Below are 14167 nucleotides of genomic sequence, written 5' to 3'. Positions count from 1 at the left end.
CTGCTTGATCACTACAATAACCCCCGAAATGTCGGCTCAATGAACAAGAAAGACCTCGATGTTGGTACCGGCCTTGTTGGTGCACCAGCTTGTAAGCTATCGCCCTTATTCCTCTGTGTCCTCTATTGTTTCTACATGATCTTTTCGGATCTGTGTGCATTTCCTCGGCCGATTTTATCCCCATAACATATACTCACCTTGGTCTAGTTTGATTATTAATACTCTTCTAGGTGGCGATGTGATGAAGCTTCAAATCCGTGTCGACTCTGCGACAAACACGATATCCGATGTAAAGTTTAAGACTTTCGGTTGCGGCTCCGCCATTGCTTCCAGCAGCTACCTCACCGAGCTCGTCCGTGGTATGACTCTTGAAGATGCTGGACGTATTAAGAATACCGAGATTGCAAAAGAGCTTTGCTTGCCTCCAGTCAAACGTAAGTTTAATTATCATGCCGCCGAGAAGTTTTGTGCGGCGGGGAAACTGATGTGATGGTTATTGATAGTTCACTGCTCCATGCTCGCTGAAGATGCGATCAAATCCGCAATCAAGGATTACCAGAGCAAGACAAAAAGGCCGGCACCTACACTCGGACCAGATGTGATGAGATCTTTGGGCAAGGAGACTTCTGCGCCGACGGCCGCATAGTTCCTGCATTGGAAAAAACCTCTCCCTTTGTGTCTGCGTAGTTCGGTTCTTCCTTCTTGAATATAGTTTTGTTTTCGTTTGAGGCCCGGCGTTTTTCTTTTTTCTTTCATTACTTTTGGACTCAAATTCCAACTGTCACTACTGTTTGCAGTTGCTAAATAGTCATCTTTTCATCTTCCTTTTCTTGCCAAAATATATGGGTGTGGGTGCGGGATAAGGCGAAGGCTAGCAGAGAGGTTAGTGTTTAAAAAGTTCGAGAAAACGGTGGGCTAAATTTTAGTGTATCGTTTATTTAAAGCAACCATACCCATTTAACTCCGATTTTCATGGTCATTAATTGAGGTGAACCTTGACTGCAGATCTACTGTCATAATCATACGACGAAACAGAAATATGCTTAAATTTATCGCGTGATGTGAGAACCGTACGATCGCTGGTTCAAATTGAACTAGCGAGCTGTGTGTCTACCGGTCTACTGCAAGGAATTATCTGATGGATTGAGTTACGATAACTTTGAGTGGACGTCGTGCGCTCCATCAGATTACAGCTCATGTGGTATCTGATGTAGAGATATGTTCATCAACCGTTTCCTTATCAGATTTTCGATCCACTCTACATGTATGTACCCATGCTGCGGTCTATTTTAGGCTCAGCCAGCTCCCTAGGGAATGCATTACTAGAGTTTAACGATAAAATTGAATGCCTAGTTCCTCTGATGTCTCTAATTCCTTTTGAAGAAGTAGACATATGCAAACCTTTTCATCTCTTCAACATCTACAGCCCTCACCACCTTCTCATCATTGAACAGGACCCACGCGTCTCCCTCGCCTTCAAGTTCCTTTCTTACAAACGCTACGTAATGTCCTGCATGAATACTACTCCCTTTATGACAGACAATGCTATGCAATTGAAATTCAGCTGGGGTTTCAGCCCTTCCAGGCTCCTCTTTCTCTTTGGGATCAGGGCTTGTTCCCGCCATAACTTCATCAACGTCACCCAAATCATCGGGATGAGAAAATACCCATTCAACAGCTCTTTCCATGTTTCCGCCAGTCTCTTTGAGCGCCTTCCTAGCCTGATTCGCAGTGAATCCCATTGCTCCCAGCATTTCAATTTGCTCCGCGCTGGGCTCGGCCCCACCTTCTTTTGGCTGGTCTATGACTAGAGGTTCATCTATGTCCGGATCTTCCATATGTTGAAAGAGCCAGTTCATGGCCGATTCTGAGTCGGTATTGCCCGTTTTGTAAAGGGCCTTCTCACATCGTGCACGAGGAAATCCCATGGCCTCGAGGTCAGCCATAGCAGCTTCGTTGGCCGCGAATCCAGCAGCTGAGGGTTCCGCATCTTCGGGAAGAATCTCTTCATTGGGGGTCGGGCCTTTAGAGATGTAAGAATCTAATAGGAAGGGCTCATCTCCGACAACAACAGGAACATCAAGTTTAGTTGGAACCCAGTTAACAAGCTCAAAGCGTCTGCAATTGACTGCTAGCACCTCAGGAAAAGTCTTAAAGGCAATACGTCTAGAAATGTCAGTACCTTGCAGTCATAAGTCTTGTTTCTGTACGTACTTAGTAGCGTTGCCCTTTCCACAGTTGGGACAAGTAAACTCAACTACTTCTTTAGAAGTGAAGATGTCGAGACATTCCTTGATTGTGATCGGCTCGAAAATATCCTTGGTTTCCTTCCCGTCACTCGAAGTCACTTTACCAGTCCTCCTCGCTGGCACAGGGACCGAGATATTATCTTGAACATCAGTTCTATACCGGACCTTCCTACAAGAAATGCATTGTAACCGTTGCTCAAGCACAAATTTGAAATCTGAAACAGGATCTTTCAATTCCGCAGGGTGAGCGGAACGTGTAATGAGTTTGAAGAGATGCAAAAGAAGTTCAAAAGCATCTTGTTGTCGCATTGTAGAGAATTCCTCATGACCTCTTCCGATAAGTGCCTTGAGCATTGCAGGCGCAAGTCCCTTCTGATGTGGGAGCTCTGTCGAGTATTCACTGGCTACTACATCTGAGTCCGAGTTCGAATACCTCCCAGACAAAAGCCCATCTGCAACCTTCCGAAGCTGTGTTTCTAAATCTTCCGCTGGATTTATATTATCGGGCATACCTTTCGAGGTAATGACATCGTAGTACCTATTCTAATATTAAAAATCATTGCTTAGAGGCATAAGTTGATACAAGAGTCTCACCTCTTTTGAAAAGCTGGCAGTGCAAAAAGACACTGCAAGATACTCGCCAGATAGCATGAGTTTCCCAGATTCTTCAATCCAGTAAGACCTTTCCCAAATAGTGGTTTCAGCTCTTTTCCGTCTTCTGTTGTCATAGAAAACTCCCATTTCAAGTTTTGTTCGATTTGCATCTCAGTAAGCGATTTTTCGGTCTTCTGTCGTTCAGCGATATTGATTCCCCAATGTTTTAGATGCGGACCAAGCTCCGGATCCGTTCTCTCATCATTACAGGAGTAGCAATAAACATCTGCGGTCCCTTCAGGGGTGATAGAGCCCAACTTAACAGCTACCGGATGCTTGGTGGACTCGAAATGAGCAAGGCCATGAGAGTTTCCGCCGACACCGCCGAATTGTGCGCGTCCACAGTTAAGGCTTCCACATTGAAGACAGAGCCAAAGATTTTCTTTCAGATCGCATGATGAGCAATGTGCAAGACCTGTTTCCAGAAACGCAGTCAGTTTTAGAAGTATCTTTGTACCTACAGTGCTAAATCATACTCATGGCTTCAAGCTCCTTGGCTGTATCTTGTGCTAAGCAGAGAGTGTGCTCGCAGGCTGTGATTTCTTGCTCCCATGCCTGAACTTCGGTTTGCGTTGCGAACGTCATTGCAGACATGACTCCATCGATGACTTCAGGTAGCTATGGTCCCAAGTAAATCAGAATAGCCACCAGTGCGAAGGATAGCTTTGAACCTACATTACCAGTCGCCCTATCCACTTCATTCCCACCGCATTCATAACAAATGACGGCAGTATGAGTATCATACTTGTCACTTTCCATCTCAGCCTCAATAGCAAGCTTTGAAACTTTCTTTGGCGGTTCATCACGCTGCTCAGACTGGTTAGCTTCGAGTTCATTTTTTTTTTTTTTTAAATAAGGTGTAAAATTACCTCGGGTTTTGGTTTTTTAGTCCTTCTAATGTTCAAAACCAATGGATGTTGTGTGAGTCTGCTGTGAAGCAATGCGTGATTCCTGTCTCCTGCGCATCCGCCATTAAAACAAGAGAGGCAAACGTTCAGCCCTTCTAGGTCATCCTGTGGAAGTGATTTTTAGTTGGAATATACAGTTAAATGTAGGATTAGAACTTACAATTCCATCAAAACACTGGGTACAATCTTCGCGGTGGACACTCTGGGTAGCTCTGGGAGCTTGCAAACCTGGCTACCTCTTGAGCAGAGCTCTGCTCCGAAGGTTTTCTGGGTGAATAACTTACGAGCTTCAGAGACGTGAATACAGCTCATGATGGAATATGTATTAGATTCTTGAGACTTTTGAGATAAGTGGGTGATTGAGGTTAGAAAGGATGAAACAGTCTGAACGTTTTGACGATTGATTTAAGATCGCGGCTCAATAAGCAGCGTGGGGCTATATTGCCAAGCCGTGTGCGTAGCGGGGCAATTTAGACGCCTTACTTTATTTGATAATAATGCGTCATATCTATCAAGTTCTAATTCTAATAATCATTCAAATCCGAAGACCATTTTTAACATTTACCTACGTCACACGGTAGCCTAGGTTTTGACTACAGTACGCATACATTTACTACATGTATGTACGTAGACGGAGGGGAGCACACAAATATAAGCTGTATACATACAGGTACATGTATGTGTACGTATTCTTTCTTCCTTTTTTTTGTTTAATTTATTAATTGCATGTAACCCTACTGTATGTGTACGTATAATATATCTGGAGAGCGCTTTTTTGCATAAATTTTATATTCTCCATGTTCTAAGTATTAATTAATACCTTCAATAGTTAAAACGGATCATCATAGATTGATCTCGAAACTATAGTGCTAGGTTTGATTGGTTGCAGATGTGTCTCACTTGGGAGGTTTATAAAAGGCCATATTTTAGTGTTTTCTTCTTTCAGGCTAGATGTCCGGCGTGCACGTCTGTCCAAGAACTACATACAGATAGGTGTAATGAGCAGAGTGTATTTGATGATAAAAAATTATGATCTGTCTCTAACCGTGAGTTAATAGCAACCGTAGATTTCCAAATTAATAAAGCTATATATCAAGGGACCCAGCCGTGTATCATGATCAATTAGATAATATCAATTGACCTCCGGACAAGTACTTAATGTTTGCTCATGAAATCAAGAAACTGTCGAAACACTTGTTTCTGAGCAGCTTTAATATGTTCCTCGGAGTAGCTCCCGTAAACTCCAAACCCTGAATAGCACTTAATATCATAGATTCGATAGGGGAGTGATGAAGTAATTACCATGTGGAACACCCTCATATACACGCATTTCATGTTCGATGTTGTTTTCTTGGAGGAATTTTTGCCCTTCCTCGCGGAGATCATCCGGAAAGAAATTGTCATTTTCTGTGTTCCTTTTTTTTTTTAGAAAGAAGTATACCGGAACAACATATTTGGGGTGCTTACCAACGCATGCAAATGAGACCGGCTTCCTGATGTTTATGATATCTTCTTTACTCACCAAAGTTCCTATTACGGAAACCTTATAAGTCACCACTCAGTGCAAAAAAGTAAAGACGTCAACAAACCATGCGCAACAGCCCCCGCAATGATCAAGTCTGTTGCCGCTAATCTCAAAGCGTATTTGCCACCAAAACAGTATCCTACGACATATGTCCCTAAAGAAACAGTATAGTTTTTGTCTCCATATTCCTCTTTGATAGCAGCTAGGACTTTTTCGATGATTGGCATTGTCTTCTCTGGGGTATGCCGAGCAAGCCACATATCTGCATCTATATTAGCTATGATTTAGTTTAGTAATATTGATGGTTACACAGACCAATCATAAAGCCCTTTATCCCTTCTGCAGCTTTGAATTTGATTTGTTCAAGGAGTTCTTGAGACTCGACGTGTGAGGTTACGGTGCTGGCGTTTGGTGCGGGATCACCTAAGCGTTCAGCAATGCTTGAAATTGAACGTAGCTTAAATATAGGGTACCTTCAAATCTGTTATCGATGATTTAGCTATGCGTCTTGAAATGGTTTAAAGCGGGTATTAAAAACTAACAAATCTGGCATGGTTACGAAGTATCCTTCTCTTGCAAAATGGTCTGCTTGAAGCTGATTGGCAACTGAGTTTACTCCTACACCGTTGGTAAGGAGTAGAAGAAGGCATGTTCCTTGACTTTCGAGATCAGAAGGCTTTGAGATATAAATCTATATATCGATTATTGAAGTTTAACATAGATTCATAGCTGCAGGTTGAATCAGGAGCTAGCTCACATCTGTCTCAGCAAGCTTCACGATTTCCTACGTATAGCAACCCAAACTGTCAAAATTAAGCGATGAGAAGTTGTATAACTTTTCACTTACTCCCGAGGATTTCACAGATGGATCTATATTGACGTTTTCGAGGGCATCAGCAACCGGTCTATATATCATATATGCAACCCAGGGGCATTCTCAAATAACTAACCAAGTGGAGGATCATTGGCACAGTGGTCTCCAATCCGTGAGGCAGAGGAACCGTGTTTGCTATATGGTGGAGTCAACTCTCCAGATAGATCTTGAGGGACAGAGTCTTGAGTTGCAATTCCGGACATTGTTTGATTCGTTGATGCTTAATTCTAACTCTTAAGCGGGGTCCTAGAGTAAATGTTAAGCAGACATCCTACCGTTTATCATGAATGCTATGTATTAGTCATTATTGAGTCAGCATCTTGCTGGCCGGAAATGTGTGAGTAGAGTACATGCATGTATATTTCGCGGAATCCAACTCTAAAATTTCATGAAGTACAGCGACAATTCTTTTTTGTATTAGAAAAAGGAATCGTTCGGCAAGCTAAAATATACAGCAACTAATTATATGAACCCTAATCTACCTTCACGGATAAGGATTGCAATTGGATGTAGAATACCCCCGGGTTTATAACCTACAATGAGAAAAGAATCCTCGCTTATAACTGCTACTGTCTAAAGCCCACCTATCATGATGAACAGCCCCCAGATAGAACTGTTGTACTGAAGTGTTCAAGATATAGAGTCATTGTCCGTAACGTTCTCACTTTCTGCAATTGGGGATAGCAAGGATTCGGGGTAATAAGTTCCGGCATAGTAAGTTACGACCGCAGCTGTAGTTGACTTCTACGTCAGAACTGCAATATTAATAAATAAATCCCGCTGGAACCCAATCACAAGGGTAGATTACATGTAAACCCGGGGGTATTTTACACCTAATCCTTATCTGTGAAGGGCAGATTAAATCTTTGCTCTAATTATAAGTTACATACATGTACTCTACATGTAAGCCTATATGTAAGTAGATCTATAGCGAAGGTCAAGCCACAAGATCCAAATGCAAATAGATCTTTAGAAATCTGTTGTCATTGAAGATATGAAGACTTAATGTACCTACGCTCGAATAGAGTACCTCAGATCAACTTGAAATAGGGAGACATGTTCTCCCGGAAAATCCACTTATAATACTGGTCAGATAATACCCTCCCCTAACCCTAGTCCCGAGTCAGACTTCATGAGCAGTAGCAACCCTAACCCTATCCTCAAGCGAGAGCTCATTTCTCTAATAGTGACGACTCTCAGATTAGTCATCCACATGCACGCGTCCAACATTGACGACCGAAACGCGTGCAGTCACAGCACACTCTACGCGTCCCCCTTTGCCACCTCATCCATCCTCGCAAACATCCTAACATCCCCCATTCTTTAAGGCTTTGGACTCTTTGAAAAAAAAGAAACTTTCCCATCCTCATATTTAAAAGCATAATGCCTGGTCACCCATGCACCGTTGGTGCTCTGAAGAGAGTGTTTGAATCTGACCTTCCCCCAGATCAGGTGGTCCCAAACCCCGTCTTCCAAGTGCTTCAGATCAAGCCTATTGCTGCTCAGCCAAATGCCCCGGAGCGGTAAGCGGAATGCTGTTTTTTGTGAATGTAGTAAGACTTGCCTCTAATGCTACTTTAGGTATCGCATTGTCTTCTCGGACACAGAGAACTTTATACAGTCTATGCTTGCTACCCAGGCGAATCACCTAGTACTATCTAAAGAGCTTGAAAAGGGCTGTTTTGTTCGTTTACTCGCTTATCAAGCCAACCAGGTCAAAGAGAAGAAGTATGCCACTCACTCAAACCCCCGCATCCTGCGAAGTTACTATAGTTGACAAGATATAAACTAGAATTTTGATAGTGCTTGGTCTGGAAGTGCTTAAGGAACATGGAAAGAGAGAAAAAATCGGAAACCCGGTCTCGTTAGAGCAAGATCCCGCTACTCGTGGGCCAGCCACATCCACAGGCAATTCTGCAGCGCCACCCCAGCAAGCTTCTGCGACAGCGTTTTATGGAAACAAACCGGCAGCAGCACCAGCTCCTCAAAGAGCCACCGCTCAAAAACCAAGGTATAAACTAGTATATCCTACAATATCATACCCTTCTGACAGCTCTATTTAGTTCACGCCCGGGAGCCACTGGACATGATCGTATTTACCCAATCGAGTCTCTTTCGCCCTACCAAAATAAATGGACTATCAAGGCTCGTGTTACGTCGAAATCCGAGATCAAAACATGGCAAAATCAGAAGGGGGAGGGTAGACTTTTTACTGTCAATCTCCTTGATGAGAGTGGAGAGATTCGTGCTACTGGATTTAACGACCAGGTTGATTCGCTGTATGAGCTGTTCCAAGAGGGCGAGGTGTATTACATCTCTAAATGCCGAGTCGGTATGGCAAAGCGCCAATTTTCCAACATTAACAACGATTACGAGTTATCTTTCGAACGTGACACGGAAGTTGAAAGGGTAATGCCAATTTCAATTTAATATCAGCAATTATACTAACTATTATTAGTGCACTGATGTAGACGATAGCGTTCCTCAGGTCCGGTTTAGCTTCATTCAATTCGCCGACCTTGAGAGTGTACAGAAAGATGCCATGATCGATGTTATTGGGGTGATTAAAGAAGTTGGTGATCTTAGCACAGTCACCTCAAAAGTTTCACAAAAGCCTTACTCAAAGCGGGAATTAACCCTTGTCGACAAGACCAATTATCTCGTCCGTTGCACAGTGTGGGGAAAAGTTGCAGAGAGTTGGGAAATGTCTCAAGATGAAATTGTAGCCTTCAAAGGGGTCAAAGTCAGCGACTTTGGTGGGCGCTCTCTGAGCATGCTGCACAGTTCAACTATGTCAGCCAACCCCGATATTGACGAAGCCCACATACTCAGAGGCTGGTATGACGGACAAGGTCGTGGAGAAATTTTCCAGAGCCATCAGGGACTATCAGGCATGGGCGCAGCTGGAGGGGGGAAAGAAGATGTGAAGAATTTGACGCAGATTAAAGAAGATAACTTTGGCATGGGGGAGAAACCGGATTATTTCACGACTAAAGCAACAATTGTGTACATCAAGCAGGACAACATCTCTTATCCTGCTTGTCTGAGTGAGACTTGTAACAAGAAGGTTGTGCCAGTGGATGGTGGGTGGAGGTGTGAGAGGTGTGATGTAACGCACCCTAAGCCTCAGTACAGGTATAATTTACCCCAAGTCATGAAGTTTTCGTCCTTGATACTTACTCGAGACTACAACAGATACATCATGACTATTTCATGTAACGACGCCTTTGGGCAAGCATGGCTTAGCTGCTTCGACGACGTCGGCAGGATGATCATGGGAAAAACCGCAGATGAGCTCCATGAGCTTAGCGATACGGATGGCATGAACGAAAACAGGGCACTCACAAACGTCTTCACAGAAGCTAACTGCAAAACCTATTCCTTCAGGTGTCGGGCTAAGCTGGACACATACGATGGTCAACAGAGGGTCAGGTATCAGGTTGTGAGTGCCAGCCCGCTGAATTATGCAGTAGAAGCGGCAAGATTGGTGGAGCAGATTAAGCTATATTCGATGAATTAGAGGGCATGTCGACGAGAACGTGTTTAGCTAGGCGGTCATATGCAATGAAATAAAAGTATGAAGTATCGTTACTTTACTATCAATCAAAAAAACTGTAACTATCGTTAAAATGATTGAATCAAAACCCAGCCCTCGAGGCCTCCCCGATACCGTAGGGAGACAAGCGCAATAATAGGTCACAACCGACCTCCAAACAGACTTGAGATTTCCTACTGCGACCGAGCCTTTGACCCGTTTTTGGAAGATAGAGGAAATACAACTCTAAAACACGAGTCGCTGGTTCATACTAGGACGAGCCTCTATCTCCAACTTGAAACGGAGCTAAGTTATTTTATATTCCGGCATCGCGGAATTTGGTGATGTTTTTTCTTAAAGTTGCAGTTGCTGTAGCTAATTAGAGTTATGAAAGTTCTTGTGGCCTATTCTGGGGTCAAGGGAGATAAGATTGATAAGAGAGGGCTAACCCTAGCACCCACAACTCGCACCCCTCCACAGTCCCAACCACACCGCAACCCGCAAATTTGACACCACATCTGTCAAACACCCGCCAATCTCGAGAATTAATCCCGTCAACAACAACACAAGCAGCCCATCACTAATATCAGCATAATGGGGTAAGCACGCCGGATACCCCCCGTTGAATTCACGAGCGCAGGATTTGCTACAATTAGGCTGGGTTTCGCTGACAGGTCTTTTGGAAAATTATAGTATCGATCTTGATCACAGGAGGCCCTCGCACCACCGCAAGGTTCGTTGTTTTTTGTCATGGCTTGGAAAGTGGTTGGGAGATGGTAGAAGCGATCGGCCAGTGAGGATGGAAATACTAATGGCAATTTCCTGAACAGGCGCCCAAGTCCGACAATGTTTACCTGAAGCTGCTCGTGAAGCTGTACAGGTTCTTGGCCCGTATGTTTTTATATTCTCAGCAGGACATAGTCTCAAGAGTTGGAGGATTGACTTGTGATTACCAATAGGCCGTACCGACAGTGCCTTCAACAAGACCATCCTTCGCCGCTTGTTCATGTCAAAGATCAACAGGCCCCCGGTCTCCATTTCTCGCATCATCAAGAACGGCGCGAACCCTCATGCTACCCACAACAACGACAAGACCGTCGTTGTTGTCGGTACCGTCACCGACGATAACCGTCTCCTCGAGGTTCCTAAACTCACCATCGCCGCCCTGCGATTCACAGCCACTGCTCGTGCCAAGATCGAGGCTGCAGGAGGTGAAGCTCTTACCCTTGACCAGCTTGCGTTGAGGGCGCCTACTGGATCCAACACTCTTCTTATCAGGGGACCTAAGAACGCCAGAGAGGCCGTTAAGCACTTTGGAATGGGCCCTCACAAGCACAAGAAGCCGTATGTTCTTCTACTATTTTTCACTTAGTTGGGATATGGCTGTAGAATAGCTACTGATATTTGGGGGTACTTAGTTATGTCGAGTCAAAGGGCAGGAAGTTCGAGCGCGCTCGTGGTCGTCGTCGGTCCAGAGGTTTCAAGGTTTAAACGAACAATTAAAAAAGTTTTTCCTTTCTCTTTCACGGCACGGCTTCAACAAATCCAAAACAAATCACAGTGTATTATCTGGAATCCATAAGTGGTGGTGGAGGCGGCAGGGAATCCAAAAGGAGAAACTATTCTACAATACTTCTTTCTCTTTGGTGTTCGGTCTGGGAATGAATGGCATGGGATCGATATTTTTTTTTTCTTCTTTTCTTTTCTGCTGTTGCCATTTGTGGTTTCTTGCCTTGCGTCTGGTAGACAGGGAATGATAAAGGCACTGGTTTGAATTTGGGTTTCGTGATCATTATTTTTTTTCTTTCTCTGGGGGTGTCTGGAGTAGCAAGTGAAATTGGCCTTTTTTTAAGCTCCTTCGCCTGCCCACTTTAGATCGGATCTGTAACCTCGCAGTGGCATAGATATTTCCAGGCGAATAGCAGTTAAAATAAAAAAAAGAATTCAGGCTTGTAATTTAACTATGCGTCTTGTAGGGTTCTGCGCGAGCTTTTGAGCCTAGTTTATAGAAGTCGAAGATGCGCCAAACGTCTAGAACTACTTCGGTTAATCCCGTTCATCAACTATCACTCGCCCTGATTAATACACGGTTTGGGATGTGTAGTAGTACTCTTATGGTCGTCGTAAGCATCTTCTCTTGCTTCTACTTAAGTTAATACTGCTTTCCAGTGTTTGTATCTTCGCATCAAACCCATCCACCACACCTCCAAAATAGTTTGTGCCTTAATCATAGAAAATCACTCGACGAATCCAGCCTACCGTTTGGGGACTATTGATTGATTGATTACTTCACCATTTAGGGATTATTTTTGTCGTACAATTAATTGAATGCTACTACATAGTCAGGTGGTTTTATCCTGTTCAAGCGTTGTACTGTAGCAATAACTACGTACGCGTATGCCTCACTATAATAAGCGTCAAGGTGCGGATAATTCTCAATTCTTATTCTCTTATAGCAAAACTACCTCAATATCACGTATAGCAAGGAGTAGATGTAGACATAATAGCAATTCTGATTCGCGCGAGCTCCTTTTCATTCGTACGGATATTGGCGAGGAGAGATATTCGCGGGTATGAGAGATCTAGATCTACAGACCTTAACTACATAGTAAGTACATGCATATACGTAGTCGATCACAATATAGCTCCGCGATCGTATAGCTGCCCTCCAGCCAGAGGCGTTTAATTGCAAGGCAATTTTAGTACAAGGAGTTACTTAACTAAAGCTGTGGACATTTCTGGGTATATATCGTAATAAACAAGAGTTGTTACCACAAAAAACCGGGATAAATGGGTTGAATAAACAAGTAAAAGCAAAATTAAGTCCGGACCCCCGAATAGTATGTTTTCATATTATACTTATATTATTCCTTTTATTTATACCTGCTCTCGCTGTGGGATCAAACCAGTAATCTCCCTAATCATATGACCCACTGCTGACCACCGCGGCACCTTTAACTCTAGCTAGTAATATATTAAGATTATAGCTAATTGAGCTCATAAACAGATCTACAAGCTTGAGTGCCTGACTATTAAAAGACGCGATTACAACCCCAGTCGCGCTACCGTTAATTACTGCATCAACCACCCTTACCCAGAGAGCTTCGATATTAATATCAAGGCACATATATATATGATTAAGTTTATAAATCAAAATCAGAATTTATTAGTGCTATGGCTCTGAATCGCGAACACTTTTTGAGAATAGTTAGCTCCACTCGATCTCAATCACAGACTTTATCTATAAGATAGTATGCAGTATGGAGCGGTAAATGTGTCAAAAGTAATTTTACCAACGGTAGTAAATTATTTACCACCGGTGGTATAAACACTGAATTTCAGTCATTGTGTCACGCTCTTCTACGTCATTAGTACCTTTCCCACCGGCATAAACACTGGGTTTCGGTCTTTATGCTGCGCTATACTAAATAAGTAAATGTTCGATCATGAATGCCAAAACTGATGAAAATTCCCTACTGGTGGTGAAATACTACCACCGATGGTGAAATTCCCCACCAGTGGACAATTTTCATATATATTGGCATTATATGGCCCCTTTTGGCCAAAATGTCTGTGCTTTTATCATAAAAATTAGGATTATAAGGTATATTACTGGTATTATTTTCACCACCGGTGGTAAAATAATTTACTACCGTTGGTAAAATTACTTTTGACACATTTACCGCCTCATAATGCAGGGTATAAGCTTAGTTCGTACCATATTGCAATACCATGCCCGAAGATTTGGAGGTTTAATTTCTATGCTACACCGAACGAAGTGTTATAGTTATATAATATGTCGGGATTGTATTATGTTGCTGGCAGGCTCTTCTCACCTGACGGTGTGATAAAACAGTATATCGGAGTAGGGTGGTTGTGGGGGATTGAACTTTTTAGTCAGTTTTGGGTTTGCAAAGTGGATATAAATCTGTTGATAGATGCCAATCCTTCTTAGCTATGTTATTGTCTGAGGTACTCATGCACTTATCGTGGCTCGTTGTGCAAGTTGACTTGATTTTGGCGGTTCATGGTTTGATCAGTACATATATGTACATAGCTGTATATACAGAAGTTTTGGTAACTTTTGGTTGCCGTTGCAACACAAAATTTGTATGGGAACACCATACAAAATCAGAAACACTCAAATCACGACTTTGAAAATTAGATCACATGCGCCTGAAGAATGGACTTAAAATTCCAGAATTCTCTGAGCTCTGTCTTGAGATAATTTTACATTGCCTTTGAAGTGTTGGAACTTTTTGTTCAATGCTGAGTGGTTGGTTTGAGTCACTAAACATGGATACTTTGGCTGTAAAAGATGTAATCTTCCAAAACTTTTGTCCCAGTACTATACACACACTATTGGTATTATATTAAGGGGACCTACATGTAGCTTGGTAAATTCCTGGTCCTTTCTGAGCC

General features: G+C 42.9%; 5 protein-coding genes across 5 annotated transcripts; 3 read left to right on the top strand and 2 right to left on the bottom strand.

Moving 5' to 3' along the window:
* Positions 1-39: 39 nt before the first annotated feature.
* Positions 40-646, top strand: LAJ45_03975 (uncharacterized protein; the record flags this gene model as incomplete). Its single annotated transcript, XM_046113557.1, has 3 exons — positions 40-91; positions 231-434; positions 504-646. The coding sequence occupies 3 exons, from the start codon at positions 40-42 to the stop codon at positions 644-646; spliced, it is 399 nt and encodes a 132-aa protein (XP_045973286.1).
* Positions 647-1367: 721 nt separating this feature from the next.
* Positions 1368-4123, bottom strand: LAJ45_03974 (uncharacterized protein; the record flags this gene model as incomplete). The annotated part of the gene is made up of 8 exons (XM_046113556.1): positions 1368-2166; positions 2215-2787; positions 2844-3318; positions 3380-3521; positions 3579-3710; positions 3773-3916; positions 3972-4039; positions 4096-4123. The coding sequence occupies 8 exons, from the start codon at positions 4121-4123 to the stop codon at positions 1368-1370; spliced, it is 2361 nt and encodes a 786-aa protein (XP_045973285.1).
* An 843-nt stretch (positions 4124-4966) lies between these two features.
* LAJ45_03973 (uncharacterized protein) lies at positions 4967-6413 on the bottom strand (the record flags this gene model as incomplete). Its single annotated transcript, XM_046113555.1, has 9 exons — positions 4978-5061; positions 5114-5226; positions 5279-5341; positions 5401-5598; positions 5652-5809; positions 5879-6027; positions 6094-6120; positions 6184-6206; positions 6287-6413. 9 exons carry the CDS (start codon positions 6411-6413, stop codon positions 4978-4980), a joined length of 942 nt encoding a protein of 313 aa, XP_045973284.1.
* A 1180-nt stretch (positions 6414-7593) lies between these two features.
* Positions 7594-9730, top strand: LAJ45_03972 (uncharacterized protein; the record flags this gene model as incomplete). Its single annotated transcript, XM_046113554.1, has 6 exons — positions 7594-7733; positions 7792-7938; positions 8003-8221; positions 8274-8619; positions 8669-9345; positions 9406-9730. 6 exons carry the CDS (start codon positions 7594-7596, stop codon positions 9728-9730), a joined length of 1854 nt encoding a protein of 617 aa, XP_045973283.1.
* Positions 9731-10339: 609 nt separating this feature from the next.
* On the top strand, positions 10340-11236 carry LAJ45_03971 (uncharacterized protein; the record flags this gene model as incomplete). Its single annotated transcript, XM_046113553.1, has 5 exons — positions 10340-10344; positions 10439-10478; positions 10576-10636; positions 10705-11089; positions 11164-11236. The coding sequence occupies 5 exons, from the start codon at positions 10340-10342 to the stop codon at positions 11234-11236; spliced, it is 564 nt and encodes a 187-aa protein (XP_045973282.1).
* Between the last annotated feature and the right edge of the window lie 2931 nt (positions 11237-14167).

This window comes from Morchella importuna (assembly GCF_003444635.1).
Source record: "Morchella importuna strain M04M26 chromosome Unknown Morimp01GS009, whole genome shotgun sequence".
Lineage (NCBI taxonomy): Eukaryota > Fungi > Ascomycota > Pezizomycetes > Pezizales > Morchellaceae > Morchella > Morchella importuna.
The sequence above is the reverse complement of the archived record's forward strand: the minus strand, read 5'-3'. Positions and strand labels throughout refer to the sequence as shown.